General features: G+C 38.1%; 1 protein-coding gene across 2 annotated transcripts in view; it reads left to right on the top strand.

Moving 5' to 3' along the window:
• STK32A (serine/threonine kinase 32A) overlaps positions 1-24,011 on the top strand; it is a 152,449-nt gene that overhangs the window by 538 nt on the left and 127,900 nt on the right. For both annotated transcript variants that reach the window (XM_050794027.1, XM_050794028.1), the window contains exon 2: positions 3,693-3,840. In XM_050794027.1, the coding sequence (XP_050649984.1) occupies positions 3,789-3,840 (52 nt within the window). In that variant the 5' untranslated portion in view covers positions 3,693-3,788. The remainder of the gene's footprint in view (positions 1-3,692; positions 3,841-24,011) is intronic.

Here is a 24,011-nt window from a genome sequence, read left to right as displayed (position 1 = left end):
TTCATCTCCACAAGGACTTTTTCCCCCGGGACTTAAAAAATGTAATGTGTATTCACACAACGGACTGCTATGCAGCACTTAAAAAGCTAAAATCAGAACTGTAGGGATCAGCATGCCTATACCTAGATTTCAGAAGTATGATGGTAGATAGACACAGCAAGATGCAAAATATATCCAATCTATCGCGCCATTTAGGTGACTTATTTTAAGACACTTGCCATGTTTGTAAAATCGTAGAACGGAGACTGTGAAATGTATCCGTGACTGTGGCTGTCTTTGGAAAGTGTGAAAGGGAAATCAATTGGACTTTAGGGTTAAAGTGGAAATAATATTTCCCTAAAATGTTTTAAAAATAAAAATGATTATATAAAGATGACCAAATATAAACAATTGTTAATTGAGTGCTATTGGGCATTTTTCATGTTTTTTTCCTGTATGAAATATTTCTTAAACTCTAAGACGTTCTGTTTTTCAAATGCAAACAAATAAGTTGTTTCTATCCACATTCGTGACGATGAAATCTAAAATGTTCAATCAAAAGTTGCAACTTTCTTGCATCGCCCCCTTTGTTTTCCAATCCTAGAAGACCACACCTCCTTATCTAGGGAGGCTTGGTGGTTAGAGAAGTTTACCTGTTGGCAACCCCCAAATTACAGGCCAAAGATGAAAGGTTGGTATTAGGGAACTAGTTCCCAGTTAATCTGAAAATCAGCCAGGTCGAGGTAGACTCTGAAAACTCCCTGTGTTCCTGCAAGACAAATTTCTCTTCCTTTAACATTTCATATGCTTTGGATTTTCATTTTCATGGATGGTAGCTGTCCTCTTCACATCTCAAAATGATGCTTAGGTAACACTGCAGACTTAGTGCCAGCAGATCAGGAAGGGCTGGGGGTTTGGTAAAAGAGTCCTATAGCTCTATTGGGCTCTTCAGCAAAGTGGAAAGTATGTGTCTCTATTTTCCTGCCAGAGAATGGTAGATTTCTTTCTGAATATGAAAAAAAAAAAATCGAATTTGGTTATACACATGGGACAGAAAATGAAAAATAATTTTAAACTGGATTGTGTATGTTAGGTGCAATGAAGAAGATACTAAATGATCACTCAGTAGTTCCATCTACTTCCATCTTCCCCAGACACACGCAAACATGGTTCCCTGTTTGCATATTATCTTCCCACTAAAAAATCACTGGGACCGTGGTGAACAAAATTGTCTGCACATCAGGATGATATTCTGAAACATGGAAAATTGCGATAATATTCCTTCCTCTTTCTCTTTCTGATTCGACAACTTGCAAGGTCAGTGCTTGGTATATCTTATGTTGCAGGATGATGGGCTACTTGAGAAAAACCTGAGGTGTGAAGATGTAAGAATGACAGGACTGGGGTGTGGTGTGAAAACTACATGTACTCAGGTTTTAAGCACCAAACAAAAGAGAATGTAGCCTCTGCCTGCAGTTAACAACTGCAATTCCTTAAAATTAATGTTCTCTTTAGGACCATTCATCTCTTTCTAGTGCCATCAGTGGTTCAGTCCTTACACTAACCCTCATTTGGATTATAAATGCAATAATAAAGCACAAGGCCGCCCCATTTGCTTTTCCCTAACTCACAATAAAACACTCACAATAAAAAGTGCATCCCACTTACTTCTTAACTCCCTTGTCCGCTGGAGTTAAACTCCTTTTGATTTTTTATCCTGGAGAAATGGTTGAGTTCTATCTTCCTGGGTCTCAATAATTCCTCTGAGCTTCCTTCAGCCACCTGTGACCACCTGCCCCTACCCACTCCCTCTCCCATACCATTTAATTGATTGCTTCCTAATTGCTGACTCTCTTTGCTCTCTATTTAATGATTCCTGTTAAAGTCCATAAGGCATTTTGCCAGCAGTTGGCTTTTAGTATGAAAACTAGCATTTCCTTAATGAGTCTGCCTTCCAAATGAAGCGTTTACTTACATTTTCCTAGTGGGAAAATGAGCTTTTCTTCTACACTTGCTTAGGGGTTTCGTAAGTTCTTTTTCAATAACTCATCCTTAACACTTTCTCCAATTCTGCCTGTAATCGATATTCCCTTCACATGTAAAGAGCTCAGGAGGAAATCAGCTATTTTAAAAAATACGCAATAGGGAAATTCTGCTACTCTTAGAAATAGCAACAGCTAGCATTCATTCGTTGCATATGATGTGCTAGGCATTGTGCCAATTACCTTATATACATTGTCTCATTATCTGTAACCATGACCATATTTGTGCAAGCATGAAATTTCCTTAAGCCAGATATCTGAGTAGAATTTTAAAATGTTATTTTGTACAAAATCTAGACCTTTACCCCATTTTGGGGGCAGATCTGAAGATCTGGGCTTATGTTTCCATGTGGTGACAATCTATTTGATCTGAGTGCAATTACTTTATTTGGATGGAGCCAAAGTCACCATTGTCTACCCAGTGCACTAATGTTAAATGCCCAGTCTGGCTCACTCATTCGCGTCATCTGCCTGGCTCCTATAGGGATCCCAGCTTGTCACTCCTGAGGTAGACACTGTTATTTCCCCCACTCTAGAGGTGAGAGGTTAGGTAACTGGGCCAAAGGCATTATCAGTGCCAGTTTTGGGACAGGAACACAGGATGCTGCCTCTCTTTACCATTATGTTTTAAAGTGCAGCAAAGCCATAAATATTTTTTTCAGGATTTTTTCTTGTTCACACATATCATTTAATTTGAGCCTCAGAGTGGCTAACAGTTTTGAGCACTTATGCTATGAAAATGTTTTGTGTACTGAGTCAAATGTATGCATATCATACATTTATGTAACTCAATACATAGTTATATATAAATGTGATATAACATAACATACATATGATATAACAGAGTTATACATATATGTGTATTATTTAACTTAATATATAATGAGTTAAGTGTATGCTTATCACACATTTATGTAACTCAATACATTAAGAATTATATAATACAACACAGAGTTGATATATATAAATGTTATATATAAACATAACATATGTTGATATATATTAACAGTTATATAATACAACACAAAGAGTTAATAATATATAAATACAACACAAAGAGTTATACATGTGTGTATTATACATTTAACTTAATATATAATGAGTTAAATGTATGTCTATCACATTCAACTCTCCATTGAGGAAAGGACCATTATCTTCTCTAAGTTCAGAAGAAGGAAAAAGAGAAATATATTGAAATTCAGCAATTTGCTGGTGTGGTCAAGTCCAACCCAGAACTTGCTTCTTTTACATTGTAGTACCCTCCAGGGTATGCAGAAACAGATAGCTAGTGCATCTTTATGACTAAAAAAGAAAGTTTTTGTTGTTGATCACCCAGTAACAAGAAAGTATAAAATCAGCATATTTTCTTAACAATATTTTTATTTTATAGTTGTTGAATAAAGTATCACTGACTTCATTTTACACTTTCTACATACTTTGAAAAATATGTTGTTTTCCTCCCATTTTGTAAGTCTAGGTCAGCTGTTGATGAGCCATGCAGTGTGTTCTCCTGTCGCTTGATGTTTTCATTCTGAAATCATGGTTGGTTTTCAAACACAAAAGTTTTCACTACAGTGATACAGATGAGGTTTATGTTTCGGCCACAGTCTTATACTCAGGGTGCCTAGAGTATAGGATATTATTAGGATACTATTTCTTTTCCTGTCCTAGATATCCAACTAAGGCTTCAGGACATGTTTTGAGTGAAGATGGGTGTTTCTGCCAGGATAGTATAACTCAAGGATCCAGGTCTGGGCAGATTCAACCATGGGAGCCAACACTTCAAGCAAACCACCAGTGTTTGATGAAAATGAAGATGGTAAGAAATATGGGATAGTGGCATATAAAAAAATAGAATTTTGCAAAATTCAAGTATATGCTTCTAGTTTCATAAGTTAAGTATAAGCATTGTCTGTAGGGCCTTGAAGGAAAAAGGCAAAGCTGCGTGAGTAAGCCTGAGGACTTTGTAGGCTCATAGCTAGGTTTTACCTTCCACTTTCCATGGGACCTTTGGCAGCTTTCCTCATCTCCACTATACCAATGTCCTTTCTCCAAAATGAGCTGCAGTTTGGCATGTAGTGGATAATTAAATGATTTGTTTGTCCTCTGTGCTATTCCTTGGCAGTTGAAGTTACCCCCATTGCTCATTGTTATAGAAAATATATTATCAACATGTACATAAATGATAACCGGTGCTCATAATATTATAGAACGAAGCTGTGCCTTCTGAATTTCCAACTACCAAGCTTTTGTGTACTAGACAAATCCCATAATACTACATCACAGAAAAAAGAATCAGTTTTATTGGAGAAAAGGGAAACTTTCCAGGCCAGACTCAGCAAGACAAGAGTAAAGGCATGAGTCCTCCTGATTCTCCCATCAGTAAGGCATGCTGGAACGGAGCAATGCCTCCTCATGTCCCCTTCTTCCCTGTATGTTAAGTGTGAACAGTGTTGGCATATGCAGGTGGAAGCTGTTTACAGGTTGTCTGAGGGGAAAAAATGTCCCAAGCCCCAGGTAGTAAGTTGTCCAGACCTCTGAGAGGGAGCCCTTCTGAGTAATTCCCAGAGAGCTCTGCCAATTGGAACAGGGAGGAAAAGAATGGACTGAAATTCAGGAAATCTGACACCGGTCCTACTACCAGTTACTTGTTAGGCCCAAGCAGCTTATTTACTGACTCTATGTTCAATTTTGTTATAAATAAAGTGAGGAGATAAGTTCCTTCCAACTCAAGAAGTTTATCATTTTGAGATCCTAGGGTAACGTTGTGAATTCTGAAGAAGCTTCTAAATCATCAAGGGAAGTTTATCAGGTTAGAATGCAAGTTTGATTGCTGAAATGAAAACTACAAACAACAGCGGCTTAAGCCAAATGGACATGCTTATCTTTCTCATGAGACAATCTAGGCATAAGTAATCCAGGTGATGTGTGGTTCCAGCAGCTTAGGGACTCTGATGCCAACTACTTGCCTTTTTCCCTCTCTTCCCATTTCCAGAGTGGTCCCCTCAGGGTGGCTAACCAACCACACCAAATTCCAGCCAGTGAGAAAGGTGGAAAGTAGGGGAGGTTATGCCCACCGATTTATAGGATTTGCTCTGACTTGTCACTTTTGTTCACTTGCACTTACCTAGATACAAGCAAGACTGGGAAATTTAGTTTGTTATCTTGGGTGGCCATGAACCTTCTAAAAATAAGGAGTTCTGTTTTATTACAAAAGAAAAGGAGAATGAGGAGTTTGTCATGATTGGGGACAACTATATCTGCTGTAGTTGGGGCAAACAATCTTAGTTCTGAATCATTGGATGGAAATACTTTTAAAAACAAAACATACGACTGATCAGGATGCCTTGTTTCCAGCTATTCACTCAGTTTGGAGGTCCATTCTTACTATTTCTACAGAACAGTTCATAGGAACTTTGAAATTATATAGTTGGAAAGGGGTCTTAAGAAATCTTTTTTTTTTATGGCCATTTTTGTTGCCTTGCTTTAATTTATCAAATAGTAAAAGCAAAGATCTAGAGACTAATGATATTACTTAATTTTTCTGTCTCTAAAATGGAAAGACAAATAGGCTTGCTTTTCACTTAGTTGGTTTCCTCTGCTTCCTCTGGACTCAGAGCTAATATTGTACATGAGTCTGGTCGTCAGAGAATAGGGTGGAAAAGAGAGACCAGCTGCATGCTTTTAACTTGCTGGGCTACATTTGAAGGTATTAGGATAGCATTATGATGAGAAAACAAAGAAATGCCTAACTCTTCCTTGATTCAGCCAGGCTTTCCTCTTGTGGGATGCCCAAGAAAGCTACATACCTAAAGAATTGTGACAACTGGGAAATAAGTTATCCCTTTTTAGTTACTTTAAAGGACTCTAGAAAAACTCGGTTGGAGGAGAGTTAGGAGACCAGACAGGTTTTTCTTAACACCCTCTAAGTCACCACCTTTTTGTTGCCTGGCTTCTCAGCCCAATGAGATGAACCCACTGCAGCACCCATAAAGGGAAGATATGAGCATGGCAACAAGTCTGTGCTTCCCAGAGGTCCTAGGCTCTCTGTTTACACAGACAGTTGCAAGGCAAAGGAAGTAGGAGGGCAAGTCCACCTACTATAAACCTGTCACTCTCTAGACATGAGGAATACAGGAGGAAACAAGTTGGTCCTTGCTCTATCATTGTGAACCCCATGTTCAGATGGTGAAAAGATGACAATAAACAGGTAAATAATACATAAACCAGATAACTTCACAGTGTGTTAAAGTGCCATGAAGAAAATGACTTCTAGTGATCTTACAGACAGTGACAGTGATGGTGAGGAGGCCACTTCAGATAGAGTGGTTGCGGTTGTCTTTCTAAAGAGGTGACATTTGGGCTGAAACCTGAAAGATGAGAAGAAGCCAGCTATGAAATGACATGAAAAGAATAGTTCAAGAACAGGAAAAACAAGTCCAAAATCCAAATAATGACAAAATTAGGATTGAATAGTTGCCTATATCTTAACATTCTCTCATGAGCACGAGTTCGCCAAAGAGACTGCATTTCTTGCCATGTTAACTGATTTCTTTAAAAGAGCATTGATTTTGGGAGAAAAAGTATGCCATTCTAGGGAATTTACTTTTCTTTAAAATTCAGTACATTTCTTAAAGTTCATTTGACTCTTCGCATAAATCTGGATTCAGCACAAGGTAAAATTGTATCTGATTGTCGTGAAGCTCCTGACCAAGAAAAAACAACCAAAAAGCACCGATGAACCAAACAACGTTAATGCCTATCTCATTTTTGATATCCATATTTTTATATATATAATGAAACTGGGCCAGTATGAAGGGCACTAAAATGAGCCAACTTAATTATTTAAAAAAAATATTGCTGAAAAGAATCCCAATATGTGATTTTTAAAAAGTGTTTAATATTTTCTTCAAACTATTTAATATTCCCAATATATAGATATGAGAAGAAAATTTAACCAATTTTCCCAAGTAATATTTCAAGAATTCTCTCTCATGGAAAAAGTGTTTTTGTTCACTTTGAAGGTAATTAAGGAGCAAGATAAGAGGTTATTGGATGTCCCTTGAGATAAGCTATTCTTGCCAGAATTCATCCTGATACTTGTATTTCATGTTGTTCCATCTGGTATCTTATCTTGAACACATCATTTTATTAGTTACTTATGTTGATCTTTATTCGGTGAAAACAACGTAGAACATTTTCAGGCCGGGTGCGGTTGCTCACGCCCGTATTCCCAGCACTTCAGGAGGCCAAGGTGGGCGGATCACGAGGTCAAGAGATTGAAACCATCCTGGCCAACATGGTGAAACCCCGTCACTACTAAAAATACAAAAGAATTAGCTGGGCATGTCAGTGCACGCCTGTAGTCCCAGCTACTCGGGAGGCTGAGGCAGGAGAATCACTTGAACCTGGGAGGTGGAGTTTGCAGTGAGCTGAGATTGCGCCACTGCACTCCAGCCTGGCGACAGAGCAAGACTCCGTCAAAAAAGAAAAAGGCTTGCTAATTTGATTATATAAGATATCTTTCATAAATCTCAAATTATACTATTTGAGTATAGTATAATTGTATAGATCTCAAATTATACTATTGTTTGGTTTTGCAGTTTTGACTTTTATGTTTTAGGGCAAATCTAAGTCCTAATTACTTTTTTTTATTATTGTGGTAAAATACATGTAACAAAACGTACCATTTAATCATCTTAGAATATACAGTTTATGACATTAGCACATTCACATTATCATGCAACCATCACCACTATCCATCTTCAGAACATTTCTCTTCTCAAACTGAAACTTGGTACCTCTGAAACAATAACAACCACATTCCATCCCCTCCCCAGTCCCTGTTAACAACCATTTGACTTTATGTTTCTATGAATTTAACTACTCTATGTACCTCATATAAATGGAACATATAAGATTTGTTCTTTTGGTTCTGGCTTATTTCATTTAGCATATATTTTCAAGGTTCATCCATGTTGTAGCATGTGTCAAGATTCTCTTTCTTTTTAAGTCTGAGTCATATTCCATTGTATGGATATACAATATTTTGTTTATCTTTTCATCAGTTGACAATGATTGTCCTCACCTTTTGATTTTTGTGAATAAGGCTGCTATAAACATTGGTGTGCAAATATCTGTTCAAGTCCCTGTTTTCAATTCTTTTGGGTATATACCTAGAAGTGGAATCACTGGATCATATAATTCCTTGTTTGACTGCCTGAGGAACCATCATTCTCTCTTCTACCTAATTATGCTCTGTGTTTTAGTAATGGGACACAGCCTGGCATGATGGGCTAGAGTATTGGAAAGGCATACACAGGTTCAAATCTCAGCTGTGCCACATGCCAGTAATCTACATGTTTCTATGAGAAGAGTCAAAGGGGATATAGCCTGGTCAGCCATTATCAGACACTAGAGTCAATTTGACTAATTATATGGTGTTCTAAGGAAACTTGAGATACCACAAGAAAAGTCTCCAAACCTAAATAATTACTAATGAATTAATCGAGCAGGAACTTCTATTGTGAAACTTATGTAAACTTTGTAAGCCTCAGTTTCTTTATATGTAAAATGCAGGGAATAATTGGGCATACTTCATTAGGTCTTTGTGAGGATTTAATAAATAATGCAAATAAAACACTAAGCAAGGTATTTCATATAAAGTAACTACCCAATTAATGCTAATTAAGTGTTATTTACTAACATCAGAGTTTCCTAGTATGAACTCTTCCAAGTACTTTAAGTTCTAAGAGAAACAAAATTGATTAAATACAACTCTGTCGATGCCATGGTTGATTAGACCTATTCATGTTTCTATTGATTGGATTAACAGAATGGCAGATTTTATGGATTCTGTTAAAACCTATATAAAAACACTTTAAAAGAAGCCAAGTTATTGACTGCACAAAAACATAATCTCATCTGATATCTTTTTTATCCCCCCTGAGGTTATTGCATTTTTATTTAAGGCAAAATCAAGAACTAATTGGGATGAAAATAACTAAAGTTTACTTTGTCTGATTTAAGTCCCAAACTGACTAATAAGTAATCCCATTTGATCAACAGATCCAGTGAAAACTGTCCCCCATTCTCAACTACTATATGGATATTCTGAGAAATAATTCATGATCCAGAAAAACATTTTTTGTTTTCTGAAATAAAAGAATAGGTGTGCAAGTGATATTTGTTTTTAATGCTTACAACCCTTTTTTAAAAAAATCTACTTTATTTTCTCTATCTGAATGCAGTAGAGTTTTTTTTGTTTGGTTGGTTGGTATGGTTTTGCTTGTTTGTTTTATTTTAAACAATGAACATTTTAAAAGTCCAATTATTAAGGTTTTCAGGCTGATTTAGAAAAAAGAAATCTTTACAGGAGAGAGTGGACTTGTTTACAATTCAGAGTCTAGGCAACAAGAAAAAAATCTTGCAGTCATTATGAGTAATATATGTATCCAAGTTTATACAAAGAATGTAAAGTTGATAAAGTTGGCTTAGTTAAATCAAGAGACAACTTCTTCTAGAGTATTATAGCTAAGAAAATTTGGTCTTAAGTTTAAAAAGCTGCTCTAAAGAGTTCATCAATGCCCTGAGTTTGCAGAGAGTTCAATTATTGCATTACTCTTTGGACTTGCTGAAAGCTCAGTGTTCTACTTTTATTTGGCAACACTCATCTCCTAGGATATGTGGCTGTTTCCAGTTTTCCAGCATCTTCAGTGACAGAGGCAATGAGATCCTTTAAAATGTTGGGCCAAGAAAATTGGCCACAGATTTGCAATCCAAAAGAAATAGGAGGTTACTAAATTGATTCCAGCTATGAAGGACATTGAAAATTTCTTTTGTTATTTGAATGTCTGCATGGCCTATTTGTACTCATTTTAATAGGCAAATGAATTTCCAACTTTCCCTTACCAGTCTTGAGTAATGTTATCTTGTATTTATTATTTTGCAGTAGAATGGTTGGAAAAGTTAAAGGAAAATTTCTCTAGCAAGAATTGGCTTCTTAAAAAAATAAGTCATCTTGGACAACCTAACATTTAGTAAAGGCATTTGTCATAAATAACCTCAAGTCCAATTTATGGCAAGGGTTTTAATTTGTAAGGGCTTTATTTCTCCATACAAAGGGATTGGAGAAACAAACTAGAAAGCCAGAAAACAGACCACAAACACTGAGCTAGTGGTTCCAACTGAAGTGTTCCCTGAGCAGTGAGTTATGAATACTTGTTTAGGAGAATCAACTCAAACAAATTTAGGAAAGTCATATCCTGCCTTTAGAGCTTCCAGTGTTTGTTAGAATATTAAAGTCTCTGAAATGACCTACAATATTGAAATCTCAGTCTTCTGATATTTGTAATATTTATTTCAAAATGAAATAATTTTTGTGAAAAATATTTTAATGTCTATAGCTCATAATATTCTGTGGATCTCAGTTTGGGAAATGAAAGGTTATAATCATATCTACTCTTTCTGTTGGAAACATCTCTCCATTGATTTTTCCTGCTGGTTTAATGGCAACAAATTTTTACATGTAAAATATTTGTAATGTGATTTATATGAAAAAATGTAATGTTCCTATTACATGATCAAAAGTGGTTATGCTCCTCTGTAAGTTTTCCTTACAAGTTTTTATGTTGCATAATTTATATCTATTTGGTTTAATGAGTAAAACACAAGATAGCTCCATTTAATTCTGGGATGTTGGATGTTTCTAGTTAAAACACAAGTTGGATCTGATGAAAATTCACTGCTTCTTTATTATTTTTTAAAACTCCAGAACACGTTAGTTAAAGAGGGTCTTCTGAACAAATTCTTGTGAAGTAGTTGCTGATTATTAAGTAACACTCATGCTACCCTAACTTTTTATACTATCCAAAGCTATAGACATTTTTAATTTTCAACTTGCAACTACCTAGGTTGAAAAATTAAATCTGCAAGCCAGTTTCATTGTTCAGACAATTTGGTTATCACTTCAAGCCTACTGTCTTCAAAGAAAATGGGAGGGAAGGTCTTCAGGGGAGCTGACTTCTGCTGTATGGCCTTGCAAATGTCAACTCAACTAGAGTGACCAGTGTTGGCCCTCAATTCACTAACTCAGGTCCCATGAAATATACAGGGATTTCTACTATGCATTAGTATGTGACCATTCATGGAAGTTTCATTTGGAAACACAGACATTAAAAAGCCAGTCATGGAATAATATTCTTGCTAAAACAGGACATTGGCAAAAAGGACTTGAAAACTTATGGCTATAGATTTTGAATCCAATAGCCTTGCATAGACTTTTCTGTTTCCTCCTAAACTATGTTTTCTGTCCTTTCTGGAGGTATATTTATAGTAAAATAAGTAAGATTAACCTTGTTTTACACTTGAGTAACCTATACCTTTGATTATTTATGAGAATGACTTAAAGCAGAGTTGGCAACTTTTTCTGTGATGGGCCAGATACTAAATATTTTACACTTTCCAAGTAATACAGTCTCTGTCACAACTACTCAACTCTGCCATTGTAGCATAAAAGCAGCCTTAGACAATGCAGAAACAAACGAATATGGCTTTGTTCCAATAAAACTTTATTTATGGACACCAAAATGTGAATTTCAAAAATATTTTTCACATGTGATCAAATATTATTCTTTTGATTTTTTTCCAATCAATAAAAAGTGTAAAAATCGGCCGGTCATGGTGGCTCATGCCTGTAATCCCAGCACTTTGGGAGGCCAAGGTGCGCGGCTCACCTGAGGTCAGGAGCTCGAGACCAGCCTGACCAACATGGAGAAACCCTGTCTGTATTAAAAATACAAAATTAGCTGGGCCTGGTGGCACATGCCTGTAATCCCAGCTACTTGGGAGGCTGAGGCAGGAGAATCACTTGAACCTGGGAGGCAGAGGTTGCGGTGAGCCCAAATCATGCCTTTGCACTCCAGCCTGGGCAACAAGAGCAAAACTCCATCCCCCCACCAAAAAAAAGGTGTAAAAACCATTCTTAGTTCATGAGCTATACAAAAAGAGATAGAGAATTAGATTTGGCCTGTGGGCCATATTGTGCTGACTCCTGCTCTAAGCATCTTGCAGACATTTCTTCATATGCCCTAGGAGATTTCTGATATCCCCTTATAATACCCTGGCCTTACACTGAGACTACAATCTGTTCTTTGCAGATGCTTAATAAATTCATTCTTCCCTGTCATTCAGTTGATCTGTGTGAACCAGTGGAAATACTTGGGCCAATAAATCTAGTGTGTTTGAGGGCAAAATACGCTATTTTTGTAGGATATACTATTTAATGGCCACACAACCTAAATTCAATTACATGGTTATAACCTGTAATGCATTTGAAATATGACTAGGCAGAATTTGCTTCCTACTAAAGATATTTATTCAATTGAAGAGCATCCAACAGTTGATGCTGATCCCCCATCCTGCCCCACTGTTCTACTTTGCAATTTGTTTGAATGAAATTGTCAATGTATTTCTGACTTCTGAGCAAATCCATGAATTGGGGTCCAGCAACAGGAAAAGAAGCTCTTGCTGCCCATTGCTTGGTTTGGCACCAGGAATGGATACATCCCTTACTTCCTGGGGCACCGTGTTTTATAAAAGGGAAGTGCTGACAGTGCAAACAGCTGCCATCAATTGGCCTTGGAGGCTGCTTCCCTGGAGAAGCTCCAATTATATTCTTAAAGGACCCCATCAAGCTCTTCAAGTGTTAGTGGCAACCATTTGCTGCCAACCATTTGAAATGATGAAGGGCTGGTGAGCCGGTTAAGTGACTTTTTTTTTTTTTATTAGTGGATCCTAAGTGATAGGCTCTAGAGCTGATGTTCGGCCTTAACTAATATCATGGCATCAGAGGGCTACAGATTAAATCAGTGTTTCCCGGTCACTCTCTGTAGACAAGTAGCAACTAAGACAAAGCTTTTCTTAGTCTATGGTGGAAGAGAAAAATTAGGGCAATGTAATAAGCATCCCACAAACTTATTAAAACTATTAAAAATTTAATTTTAAGATTATGTCGCTTTTTGTATGTGTGTGTGCTTAGTATTTATGGATTGTGGAAATAGAATTTTTTTTCCATAGTGAGAACCTAGGTAAGTGACTTACCTCTCTGATCCCCCATTTTCTCATATGTAGAAGGGGGCTAATAATAGTATGTCTCATATAGTTTTTGTGAGAATAAAAAACTTTGCCAGGTAAAATGCTTAGCTACTGACTGGCACACAGTAATCGCTCAATAAATCTTAGCTGTTATAGCTATCATTATATAATCATCATGGTTTCCAATGCCTTTACTTGGCAAATAAAAAACAAAAGTCACCTGATATTGATTTCCCTTTTCTTCCCTATTTTTTGGGGGGGGGGGCGGGAGGCAGAGACTGAATTTTCTGATCTGTGAAATCCAAATTTGTAATTGTAATTTTCCATAAGTGCTATGTAGAGAACTCACTTAAGTTGCTGGGATGAAAAAAAATCACAAGTGGCCTACTGTGCTGGGTGCAGTGGTTCATGCCTGCAATCCCAGCACTTTGGGAGGCCGAGGTGGGCAGATCGCCTGAGGTCAGGAATTCAAGACCAGCGTGGCCAACATGGTGAAGCCTTGTCTCTACTAAAAATACAAAAATTAGCCTGGCATGGTGGTGGGCGCCTGTAATCCCAGCTACTCAGAAGGCTGAGGTAGGAGAATCCCTTGAACCCAGGAGGTGGAGGATTCAGTGAGCCGAGATCTACTGCACTCCAACCTGGGCGACAGAGTAAGACTCCATCTCGAAAAAAAAGTGGCCTCATCTTCATTTCAGTGAAAGATGATAGTGTCCGGACTCACAGTGTGGCAGTGCAGATGGAAAGCTGAGAGTTTATTCAACATTTATTTTACATATAAAATAATTAGGTGTTACTGATGGCTTGAATGTGGGGTGAGATGGAAAGAACAAAATCAAGGATAAATCCTAGGTTTTTGCTTGAGTAGTTATGTGGATGACTGTGACATTTTACTAAGATGGAGACGCGTGGAGGGGAGGGGTTTGGGACCTGCTCACAGGCAGTCTAGAGTTCACTTTTGGATGCATACAGTGATTATGGGACAGCTAAATGATGGTACCAAGTAGGAGCTGGAATGGAGTATCCAGCAATGAGTGGAAACATCTGGGATGGAGACAGAAAGACATGGGTATTAATTCTACGGGGATGGCAAAGCCTGCTCTGAGAGACAGTGTGGAGACAAAGGAGAAGAGGAATCCTAATATTTAGAAAACACAAAGAGGAAAGCAATCTAGCTATGGAAAGTGGAAGGAAAGAGATAGTTGATCATCCAGTTCAACACTACTCTTGTTGTAGTTCACTTATGTTGAATGCTCCTGTGTGACTAAGTAAGTGAGAAAAATCTATGGGAGCATGCAACATGGAGGATGTTGGTATTCACAAAAGCAGTTTAGTGGAGTGTGGAGGCCTGAGCCAGACTATAATGAGTTAGGAGTAGATGGAAGGTAAGAATGCAGATACAGCAAGTATAGACAAGCTTCAAGAAGTTTGGTCTAAAAGGAAGCAGAGAAATAAACAAACAGATGATGCCTAATATAATTCAGCTAAATATAATATAATGGATTTTTTAAAGATGAGGTACTAGAGCATGTAATATACATCTATTAAATTGGGTGGCCAGGAACCAGGACTGGCTTCATCAGTACGGACCAGGCTAGACACACAGGGCCTTATACCCAGAAGGACATCACGTTTGGGTTTTAATGCTCTGCAGTTGCTGTCTCCAAATTTTGACTGTCTCTTAGGCTCTCACCAACCCCTACCTCCATATCCAGATATTGAGTACCTCAGAGAGTTTGATTTGGAAGCAAATGATGTGAAAATGTACTTTACTATCCAGTAACATTCTTGTTAGGGAATGTTGGCAGAGACTGTCAAACAACTATAATGCATTTTATTATTTGATCAGTCTACAATTTAAACACAGCAGGACTGGACAGAGGCACAGGAAGATTAAGCCACTGACCTTAAGTCAGAGAGTCATATGGGTAGATCTGGAATCTTGATCTAAAATGAATCCCATTTATTTCAGTTATAGCTATCTTCCCAGGATGGCCAACCAGAATGCATATATAAAATTTCAAAAACAAACATTGGGAATTGCTCTTCAGCAAGAATACATCAAACATCCATTATGTGCCTAACTCTAAATCTTACTTTCAGAGAGCTAAAAATAATTTCATTTCACAGTGACGTTCATCTTCGCTTCTGCTGTAACTCACATGCATATGCCTTAGACCACATTATTTAGTATCAGGGGTTCCATCCAGGGCACCTTTTCTTCCCTGGAGTTAATCATCCAGTTCAGCACCACTCTAGAGCTTTTCTTAGCTTCTTCTACCCATTTGGAGTCTAAGGACAACAATTTTAATGTCCTTTATCCATGTATTTAACAATCCATTATAAGCCAGGTGAAGTGGATCACACCTTTAATCCCAGCACTTTGGGAGGCTGAGGCTGGTGGATCGCTGGAGCCCAGGAGTTCATGACCAGCCTGGGCAATATGGTGAGACTCCATCTCTACCAAAAAAATTTTTTTTTAATTAGTTGGGTATGGTGGCAGGAGATAAAGGTTACAGTGAGCTGTAATTGCACCACTGCATACTAGCCTGGGCAACAGAGTGAGACTCTATCTCACCAAAAACAAAAACAATTTATTTCATCATCATTGTCATCATCATTGTCATTGCTCACTCTTCAACCTTTTTTAGGTCAGCTTAATTAATATGATACCTTGTGGGATAATTTTTATGTATTTTTATAAAATATTGAAGTTTTTGCCACTTTGACAACTTCTTCATTTTCTGTCCAGAGTATAACATACCAGGGAAAAGGCTCTAAAATAAGGCTTGTGGTATTAAAAAGATCTTCTGTTTAAGTCTTATGTTCCTAATCAATAACTAGAATTGGCCTGATTGCTTTCCTCAGTGGGTTTTCTGGTAGTCCTGATATGATATCGAGACTGTCATATAGTCCTGATATGATATCGAGACTGTCATATAGTCCTGAAATATCCTATCATTAACATTTGTGGTGGTATCTGATATAAAGGTAGATGAACTTCATTGCAGCTATTCTTAGGAAATGCGTATTTAAATGCATAGTTAAAAGCAAGATTTACAATTATAGAAGAAATGCATGTGAGTTGTAGAAAACTCATAAAATAAAAATCTAGAAGAATTACTCATCATGCCTCAGCCCAGCGATAACCATTGCTAATATTTTTTACTGTTTTCATTTGCAACCCCTATCTGCATTCTAGTAGCCCTCATCCCTCCTACCCACTATGGTTTTTTTTTTTTTTTTTTTTTTTTTTTTTTTTTTTTTTTTGCCATATTTCTTGTTTAAATTTACTTAATTATTTGTTAATTGTGTTTTTCCTCTCAGTAGAAAGTAAACTCCATGAGGGCCAGGGATTTTTGCTATTTTGTTCACTTTTGTATCCTTAGCACCTACTTTGTTGATTAAGTGAATGCATTAATGATCTATTTTTGATCTGTGTATGTGTATAAAAGACACTTGATGTATCTGGGATGATATTCAATATACTTTTGTATCCTCGTTTTCACTCATACCATAGGTAGTTTATGTCAATTCCTTGAAATTTGTTGATTTTGTTGAATAATTTAGCAGTTGTACAATTCTAAAACATAAATATACTATAATTTACTTAAATATACACACCGTTTTAAACATACTTAAATGTAAAAATACAGTTGAATTCTCTTAGATTGCAATTTTGTAAGTTTTGATAATCCTTTGATCCTGAAAAAAAATTTGTGGCATGAAGGAAGAGATGAGTATTTCTTTTGGAGGGTTTAAACCATCTCTACAATTAATAACATCTAAAGCAGTTTGGTTGGTTTATTCAGGTAGGATTAATTTTTGGTATGAATATTATTTAAAAAACAAATATAGTCACTTGAATTGCTGTGGAGGTTTCTGTACTATTTACTCAACGCTGGCTCTTCTTTTCTTCATTTTTTATTGTGGAAATATATATATATAACAGAAAATTTACCATTTTAACTATTTTTAAGTGTTTAATTCATTAAGTACATTCATAATGTTGTACAACTATCACCACCATCCCTCTCTAGAACTTTTTCTTCTTCCCATACAGAGACACTGTACTTATTAACAAGATCTCTTCAATTCCCCCTACCCTCTGCCTCTAATAACTCTATTCTTCTTTCTGTCTCTACGAATTTGACTCCTCTAGGTACCTCATGTAAGAGGAATCCTATTCTATCTGGTGTATTTCACTTAGCATAATATTTTCAAGGTTCATTCATGTTGTAGCATATATCAGAACTTCCTTTTATTACTTACCTATTCCATATACCACTTTTTGTTTCTCCATGTATCTGCTATTGGACACTTCAGTTGTTTCTACCTTTAGACTATTGTGAATACTGCTGCTGTGAATATTGGTGTACAAGAATTTAAGTTCCTGCTTTTAATATTTTGGGTGTGAATTTAGGAGTGGAATTGCTCAAAACTCTTAACATTTAACTATTAAAGGCATTTATGATTTATGTGGGACTGCATTTAGCTTTTTTTTTTGGAGATAGGGTCTCACTCTGTCACCTAGGCTGGAGTGCAGTGGCGTGATCTCAGCTCACCGCAACCTCCACCTCCCGGGTTCAAGTGATTCTCTCACCTCAGCCTCCTGAGTAGCTGGGATTATAGGTACGCACTACCACGCCTGGCTAATTTTTGCATTTTTTTGGTAGAGATTGGGGGTTCACCATGTTGACCAGGCTGGTCTTGAACTCCTGACCTCAAGTGATCCACCCACCTCAACTTCTCAAGGTGCTAGGATTACAGGCATGAGCCACCACGTCCGGCCTGCATTTATCCTTTCATGATGGTGAAAAATAATGTTTGTACTCCCTTCAGAATAATTTCAGGAAGGATCCCTGGAGTCAGCTAACGATTAGAGTCAGGACTGTGCCTTAGTTGATGGCCTATAGCACTACTGAACATGGCAGAGCTTTTGCTTACCCATACTGGAGGAGTGAGTGCTCAGAAGACAAATGTATATCATTTTATTTTCATTCAAAATGTACTGATAGCAAAGAATTTCAATGGCTGGCAGATTCAGTTAAGGACAGAAATAATTCACACTAGAAATACTTTTGCTTGGTCTCCCTCCTCCAAGTGCTAAGCACGGCACAAGTAGATACCATGGAATTCTAGAACCCTCTCTTCATAGATCTTAAAAACTACTCTCTTTCCCTGCTTGATCACTTTCTCAAATCTGTGTCTGTGTACAAATTTTCCTTCTCTTATAAGGACACCAGTCATACCGAATTCAGGGCCCACTCTACTCCATTTTGATACTGTACCATCTTAACTGAACATGTTATATCTGCAACAACCCCATTCCCAAATAAATTTCACATTCTGACATACCAGGGGTTAGGACTTAAACCTATGTTTTTGGGAGACACCTTTGGTTTGACTGTTGCTTCAGCTCTTAGCAGCTCTATGAGCTGGTACATATTCTCTTCAAGTCTTAGTGTTTCACTTGTATTTTGGGGCTAATAAGGATTATACGAAATAATACAGGTTAAATGGCTAGCACTTTGCTTCACATACTAATGGCTCCAAAGAGCTTTATTATTAGGTTTCTGAATGTTATATGTACAGTTTCAGTGCTGCAAAAGGAATAGCACTCGAATATAAAATTTACTTTTTAATTCTCAGCAAGGCAAGGTATTTCTATATAGAAGGGTGCACCCTTACAGATGGAACAATGGTGAGCACACACTTGGACAAGGGAGGGGGAGGGGTTCTTACCCCTGACGCACGTGGCCCCTGCTGCTGTGTGGTTCACCTGTTGGCTAGGGTTAGACTGCACAGGCTAAACTAATTCTGATTGGCTAATTTAAAGAGAATGACAGGGTGAGTGCTTTGGCGGAGTCGGGGCAAAGCAGGTAGCAGGTAAGGGGAGTTAGAGTGGAGCAGGTGATCAGAATGAGTCAGGGTGGAGTAGGTAATCGAAAAGGTTGCTTTACTGAGGAAGTTTAAAAGTAGAAGGCAGGCCAGGCGCGGTGGCTCACGCCTGTAATCCCGGCACTTTGGGAGGCCAAGGTGGGCAGATCACGAGGTCAGGAGATCCAGACCATCCTGGCTAACACAGTGAAACCCCCGTCTCTACTAAACATACAAAAAAATTAGCTGAGTGTGGTGGCGGGCACCTGTAGTCCCAGCTACTTGGGAGGCTGAGGCGGGACAATAACGTGAACCCCGGACACGGAGCTTGCAGTGAGCTGAGATCATGCCATTGCAGTCCAGCCTGGGCGACGGAGCGAGATTCCCCCTCAAAAAAAAAAGGTGGAAGGCAAAGAATTGAACATACTGACATATTAATTATTTGAAAAGAAATTTAGAACCCCTATCTAACAAACTCTCCTTACAGCTCTTTTCAAACTTTTTTTTAGCATGTCATGGCTTAGTTGTTTTGCTTCATTTTCCAAAAGAAGCTTTTCTGGAGAAGGTGGAGGTTAGTCAAGGGAGGTTTCAGTAAGTGCCATTTTTATGAGCCTCTGCATCTACTTATGAATGCACGGTATGACACAGCACCTGACAAGAATAAGTACACCTATTACCACTGCAAGGGAAGTAAGAATTGAGGCTATTATTCCTCTTCATTTACCGAACTACTTTTCTAGCTGTCTTATAAAGGAGTCATTTACCCCTGAGTTGCTGGCTAACTTATTGGATACAGCACTCAGACCATGCAATGCCTTTCGAATAATTCCATTAGGGGCAGTGTTGTTTGGGATGAAGGTGCAACAATGAATTTTTATTATGATGCAAACTCCCCCTCTTTCTGCTAATATCATGTCTAAGGCTATTTTATTTTCCCAAGCCATCTGGATAGCAGCCCCTAATTGTTCAGCTATTCCTTTAACAGCATCTCTAGTGTAGTTAATAAATTACTGTTGGTTGTAGATGTAGTTTATTCAATCTACATTTTTATTAATTGTCACCCACCAAAATATTGACTCAAACCCTGCAGCTATTTGATTTCGGGCTTTAAATTGATCTGGTATTCCCCATGGGACTCTAATTGTGTCTAAATAGACGTGAGAGTCGAAAGACCCATAAGGGGCTTCTCTTGCTTTATGATGTCTTATTTTTCCTTCCTTTGGTTGATGAAATGCCAGGGTGAAAGGGATAGCCAATTGGACAAAAGCACAAGTGCCACTCCAGTTATTTGGCAGAGTGTCCAGTAAAGGTCCACCACAATACCACCACACATCTGCTCGGGGATGAACAAGGGCTGACTGATTGATAAGCTCTTGAAAATTCTTAAGCTCACTGCATCCCTTCAGGTCTCGAAGGAACGCTGAGTTTCCTCCCTGTTGTGAGAGAGATGAAGTGAACTTAGTGTTGGGAGATGGAAGCTGGATGGCCCTTGGGGGCTGACCTGCAGGGCACCAGACTTTGGGATATAGCAGAGAGAGAGCTTGGAATGACTTATTACTCCAGGCTGTAGAATCCTGGAAAAGAGCTACCAAGCAGCCCATGCCCGGTACCACCCTAGTGGAAAGGGGACAATCTGGAATATTTGATCCATTTTAACTTTAGTAGAGACAGTGGTTTCTCCATGTTGGTCAGGCTGGTCTCGAACTCCCAACTTCAGGTGATCCGCCTGCCTCGGCCTCCCAAAGTGCTGGGATTACAGGTGTGAGCCACCGAGCCCGGCCTGTTTTAAGTCTTTAATTTTTATGAAAGCTATCTTGGTCTTGTTGTTAGATGGAGGAGGAGCAATTGTTCCCCTGTGAGAGGTTTTGGAAGAAGGCTTAGAGGAAGGTGCAGGTGGTAGGGATCAAAGAAACACATTTTAAATAATCTAATAGGGTTTGTTCCTGAAACCTCAGCCCTTATAACATAAAACTGGCTTCAAGAAGGGGACCGGCTTAGAAAAGGGGAAGAATTTTGAGGATTTGAGATAATAACCTGCATAGAATTACACTGGTTTAGCTGACAGTTGCGGGGAGGGCTGTCTCTTTAGTAAAATGAATGTATGGTTTTAGGAAATTACAAAAACTGGTTGGGGCAATCCATTCTTGCTCTTTAGTGGTCCACAGAACATTGGACCAACTACTGCATAGAAGCTCTATGTCGGGGGTGGGGCAGGGGGTAAGACTCTGGGTTGACACTGGGGTCTTTATCGAAATCTCCCTGGACTAAATGGTCCCAATTCACTAATGCCCAGTCTGAGGCGAGTCAGGAGGCACAGAGGTAATTTTTTCTGAAGTACAGAGCTGTCTTTGACTTGGCAAGTCCCCACAGGGTATAACAAGGCAAGCATTAAATGCAATAGTTTGAGGAAAATTGACTTGGTTATGTTAATAACTAGATGGTCAGCAATAGAGAGAGTAAAGAAGACAGAGTAATAGAATAGATGAAAGGAGTTAAATTTTTCTTAGCCTTAGATAATAGGGTTTTCCCCTGGGACTGTGGCCCACGACTCTGGAGGGGGCGGCGCTTTCTTGATTCAGGTGTGATGAGTCCATCCCCTTTCTGCTGTGTGAACAGCAGTCTTGGTGGTTAGCAGCACAAGGTAGGGTCCTTCCCAGGCTGGCTCGAGTTTTCCTTCTTTCCACCCTTTGATGAGAACGTGATCTCAGGCTGGTGCTGGTTTACCGGAAATTCTAGGGTTGGTTCCTGTGCTAAAAGACTTTTAGTTTTGAGGCAAAGGAAAGTGGAAGATAAACCAAGTATATAATTTCTTTTCTTTTTTTTTTTTTTTTTGAGACGGAGTCTCGCTCTGTGGCCCAGGCTGGAGTGCAGTGGCTGGATCTCAGCTCACTGCAAGCTCCGCCTCCCGGGTTTACGCCATTCTCCTGCCTCAGCCTCCCGAGTAGCTGGGACTACAGGCACCCACCACCTTGCCCGGCTAGTTTTTTGTATTTTTTAGTAGAGACGGGGTTTCACCACATTAGCCAGGATGGTCTCGATCTCCTGGCCTCGTGATCCACCCGTCTCGGCCTCCCAAAGTGCTGGGATTACAGGCTTGAGCCACCGCGCCTGGCCTAAGTATATAATTTCTAAGAAATTGACCTTTTGTTTTAAATGTGGGGACATCAGCATTGGACTTTATAGTCCTTGGTGCCTTTTTACTGAGAAATTTCCTTCAGCACCTATTTTTATTAGTTTTTAGACCAAAGAAGGCCAAACACCATTTTATATTTAACAATGCTTCCTGTATGATTTTTATACCACATAAGCTAAATTTCACCTTTATATTAGCATGTTATTAATGTTAAACTGAATTTTAATAAAACCTTCTAGACATATTTATCCAATTTTTAATGTCTGACCATAAGGTAAGGTTTTTATAGACTCTTTTTAACCTTTTATAATTTTTGATAAAGAGCAGGTTAGTATTTTAAGAAAAACCTGTTGTGCTTTTATTTTAATGTCCAGTTCACAGAAAAACTGGATGATACCCCTTAAACTTTAGCCAGTATGTTTACACACAGAATTTCCTTTACAATGAACATTTCAAAACTTGCTTAAACTTTTAAAACAAAATACTTATTTATTTTTAACCTTTTAATGTAGGTAAAAATCCACATTCTCATGCCTTCTTATAATCCTTTTACAAAAGGTATATTTTACTTTCCTATACACCTTGCACATAAACTATTTCTTCAATAGCTTTACATTCAGGAGGCTTAATTACTTTTAAATTATGCAACATTTCTTGCGTAAATTCCCTTTTATAATTTTTTTTTTCCTTCACAACTTTCACAGACAATTCTTCGACATGCCTCAACTTTCTGACTTGTTGCAAACATCCGTTTCTTTAAACAACTAATTTATTTTAGGACAAGAATTTACTGTATAACATTCTTTTTACATAAATTCTTTTTTTTTTCTTTTTTTTTTTTTTGGATAACCATTCTTCTCCAAAGAGAACTTCCTTCATGTCTGTGGACTAGACTGCCTAAGGCCACAAGATTAGAAGTTAGGATAATACATGTTACACTGTTAACTTTTAGCAAACTTTACTTTTGTTGAAAACCTTCTAAGTTTAGGATTTCAATTATTCTTTGCTATTAATAATTCCTTGTTTAGTCAAAATGAACTTAGAATTGGTATAGATGGATTTTTTTTTTAATTCCATAAGTACTTTAAGGCTTGGCTGAGTGCAAACAGCTCTCACATTTGAGCAGACCAATTATTAGGCAGTTTTCCTAACTCTGCTTCTATAAGTGTTTCCTTATCAATTCCTGAATAACCATTGTCTTTTTCCCTCAATCACGTGGGAGGAACCATCTATCATCCTGTCCTGAAGGGAGTTCCTCCTAGGTCTGGTCGGACCTTTGTATGGTAATTAAGATTTAGATCCCCTGTTAGGAGACCTGCTGGGTTAAGGGAATTTTCAGTGGTTAATGTTAAATCATCTTTTTCTAACAGAATAGCCCCATACTTTAAGAATTTTGAGTTAGTAAGCTACCTTTTCACTTTTTTTTTTTTTTTTTTTTTTGGACTTAGGATAGTTCTGAACTGGTGAGGTGTGCTGACAATGAGGTTTCCTCTACAAGTTACTTTTCTACTTCCTTCTGTTAGCAAAGCAGTTGCCGCTACAGATTGAATGTATTTGGGCCATCTGCGGGTTACTGGGTTAAGGTTTGTTCATAGGAAGGCTACTGGTGGTCAGTGGCCTCAGTGCTTTCGGGCTATTCCCTTGTTTACACTTACAACAAGGTGGTATTGGAGTGTTATAAGGTCACCAAGAAGACCTTCAATTATCAATTATAGGTTTTAAATTTACCCTGGTTTTAAAGGAATAGGGTGCACTGTTTTTTCTTTACTACTTCTCTCTCTTTCCCTCTCTTTCTGTCTCTCTCTTCCTGACTCCCTCTTTGTAGCTCTGCCTCTCTCTCTCTGCCTCCCTTTCTCTCTCTGCCTCTCTCCTCTCTGTCTCTC

Source organism: Macaca thibetana, chromosome 6, assembly GCF_024542745.1.
Source record: "Macaca thibetana thibetana isolate TM-01 chromosome 6, ASM2454274v1, whole genome shotgun sequence".
Classification (NCBI taxonomy): Eukaryota; Metazoa; Chordata; class Mammalia; order Primates; family Cercopithecidae; genus Macaca; species Macaca thibetana.
Note: the sequence above shows the minus strand (reverse complement) of the source record. Positions and strands in the feature narration are given on the sequence as shown.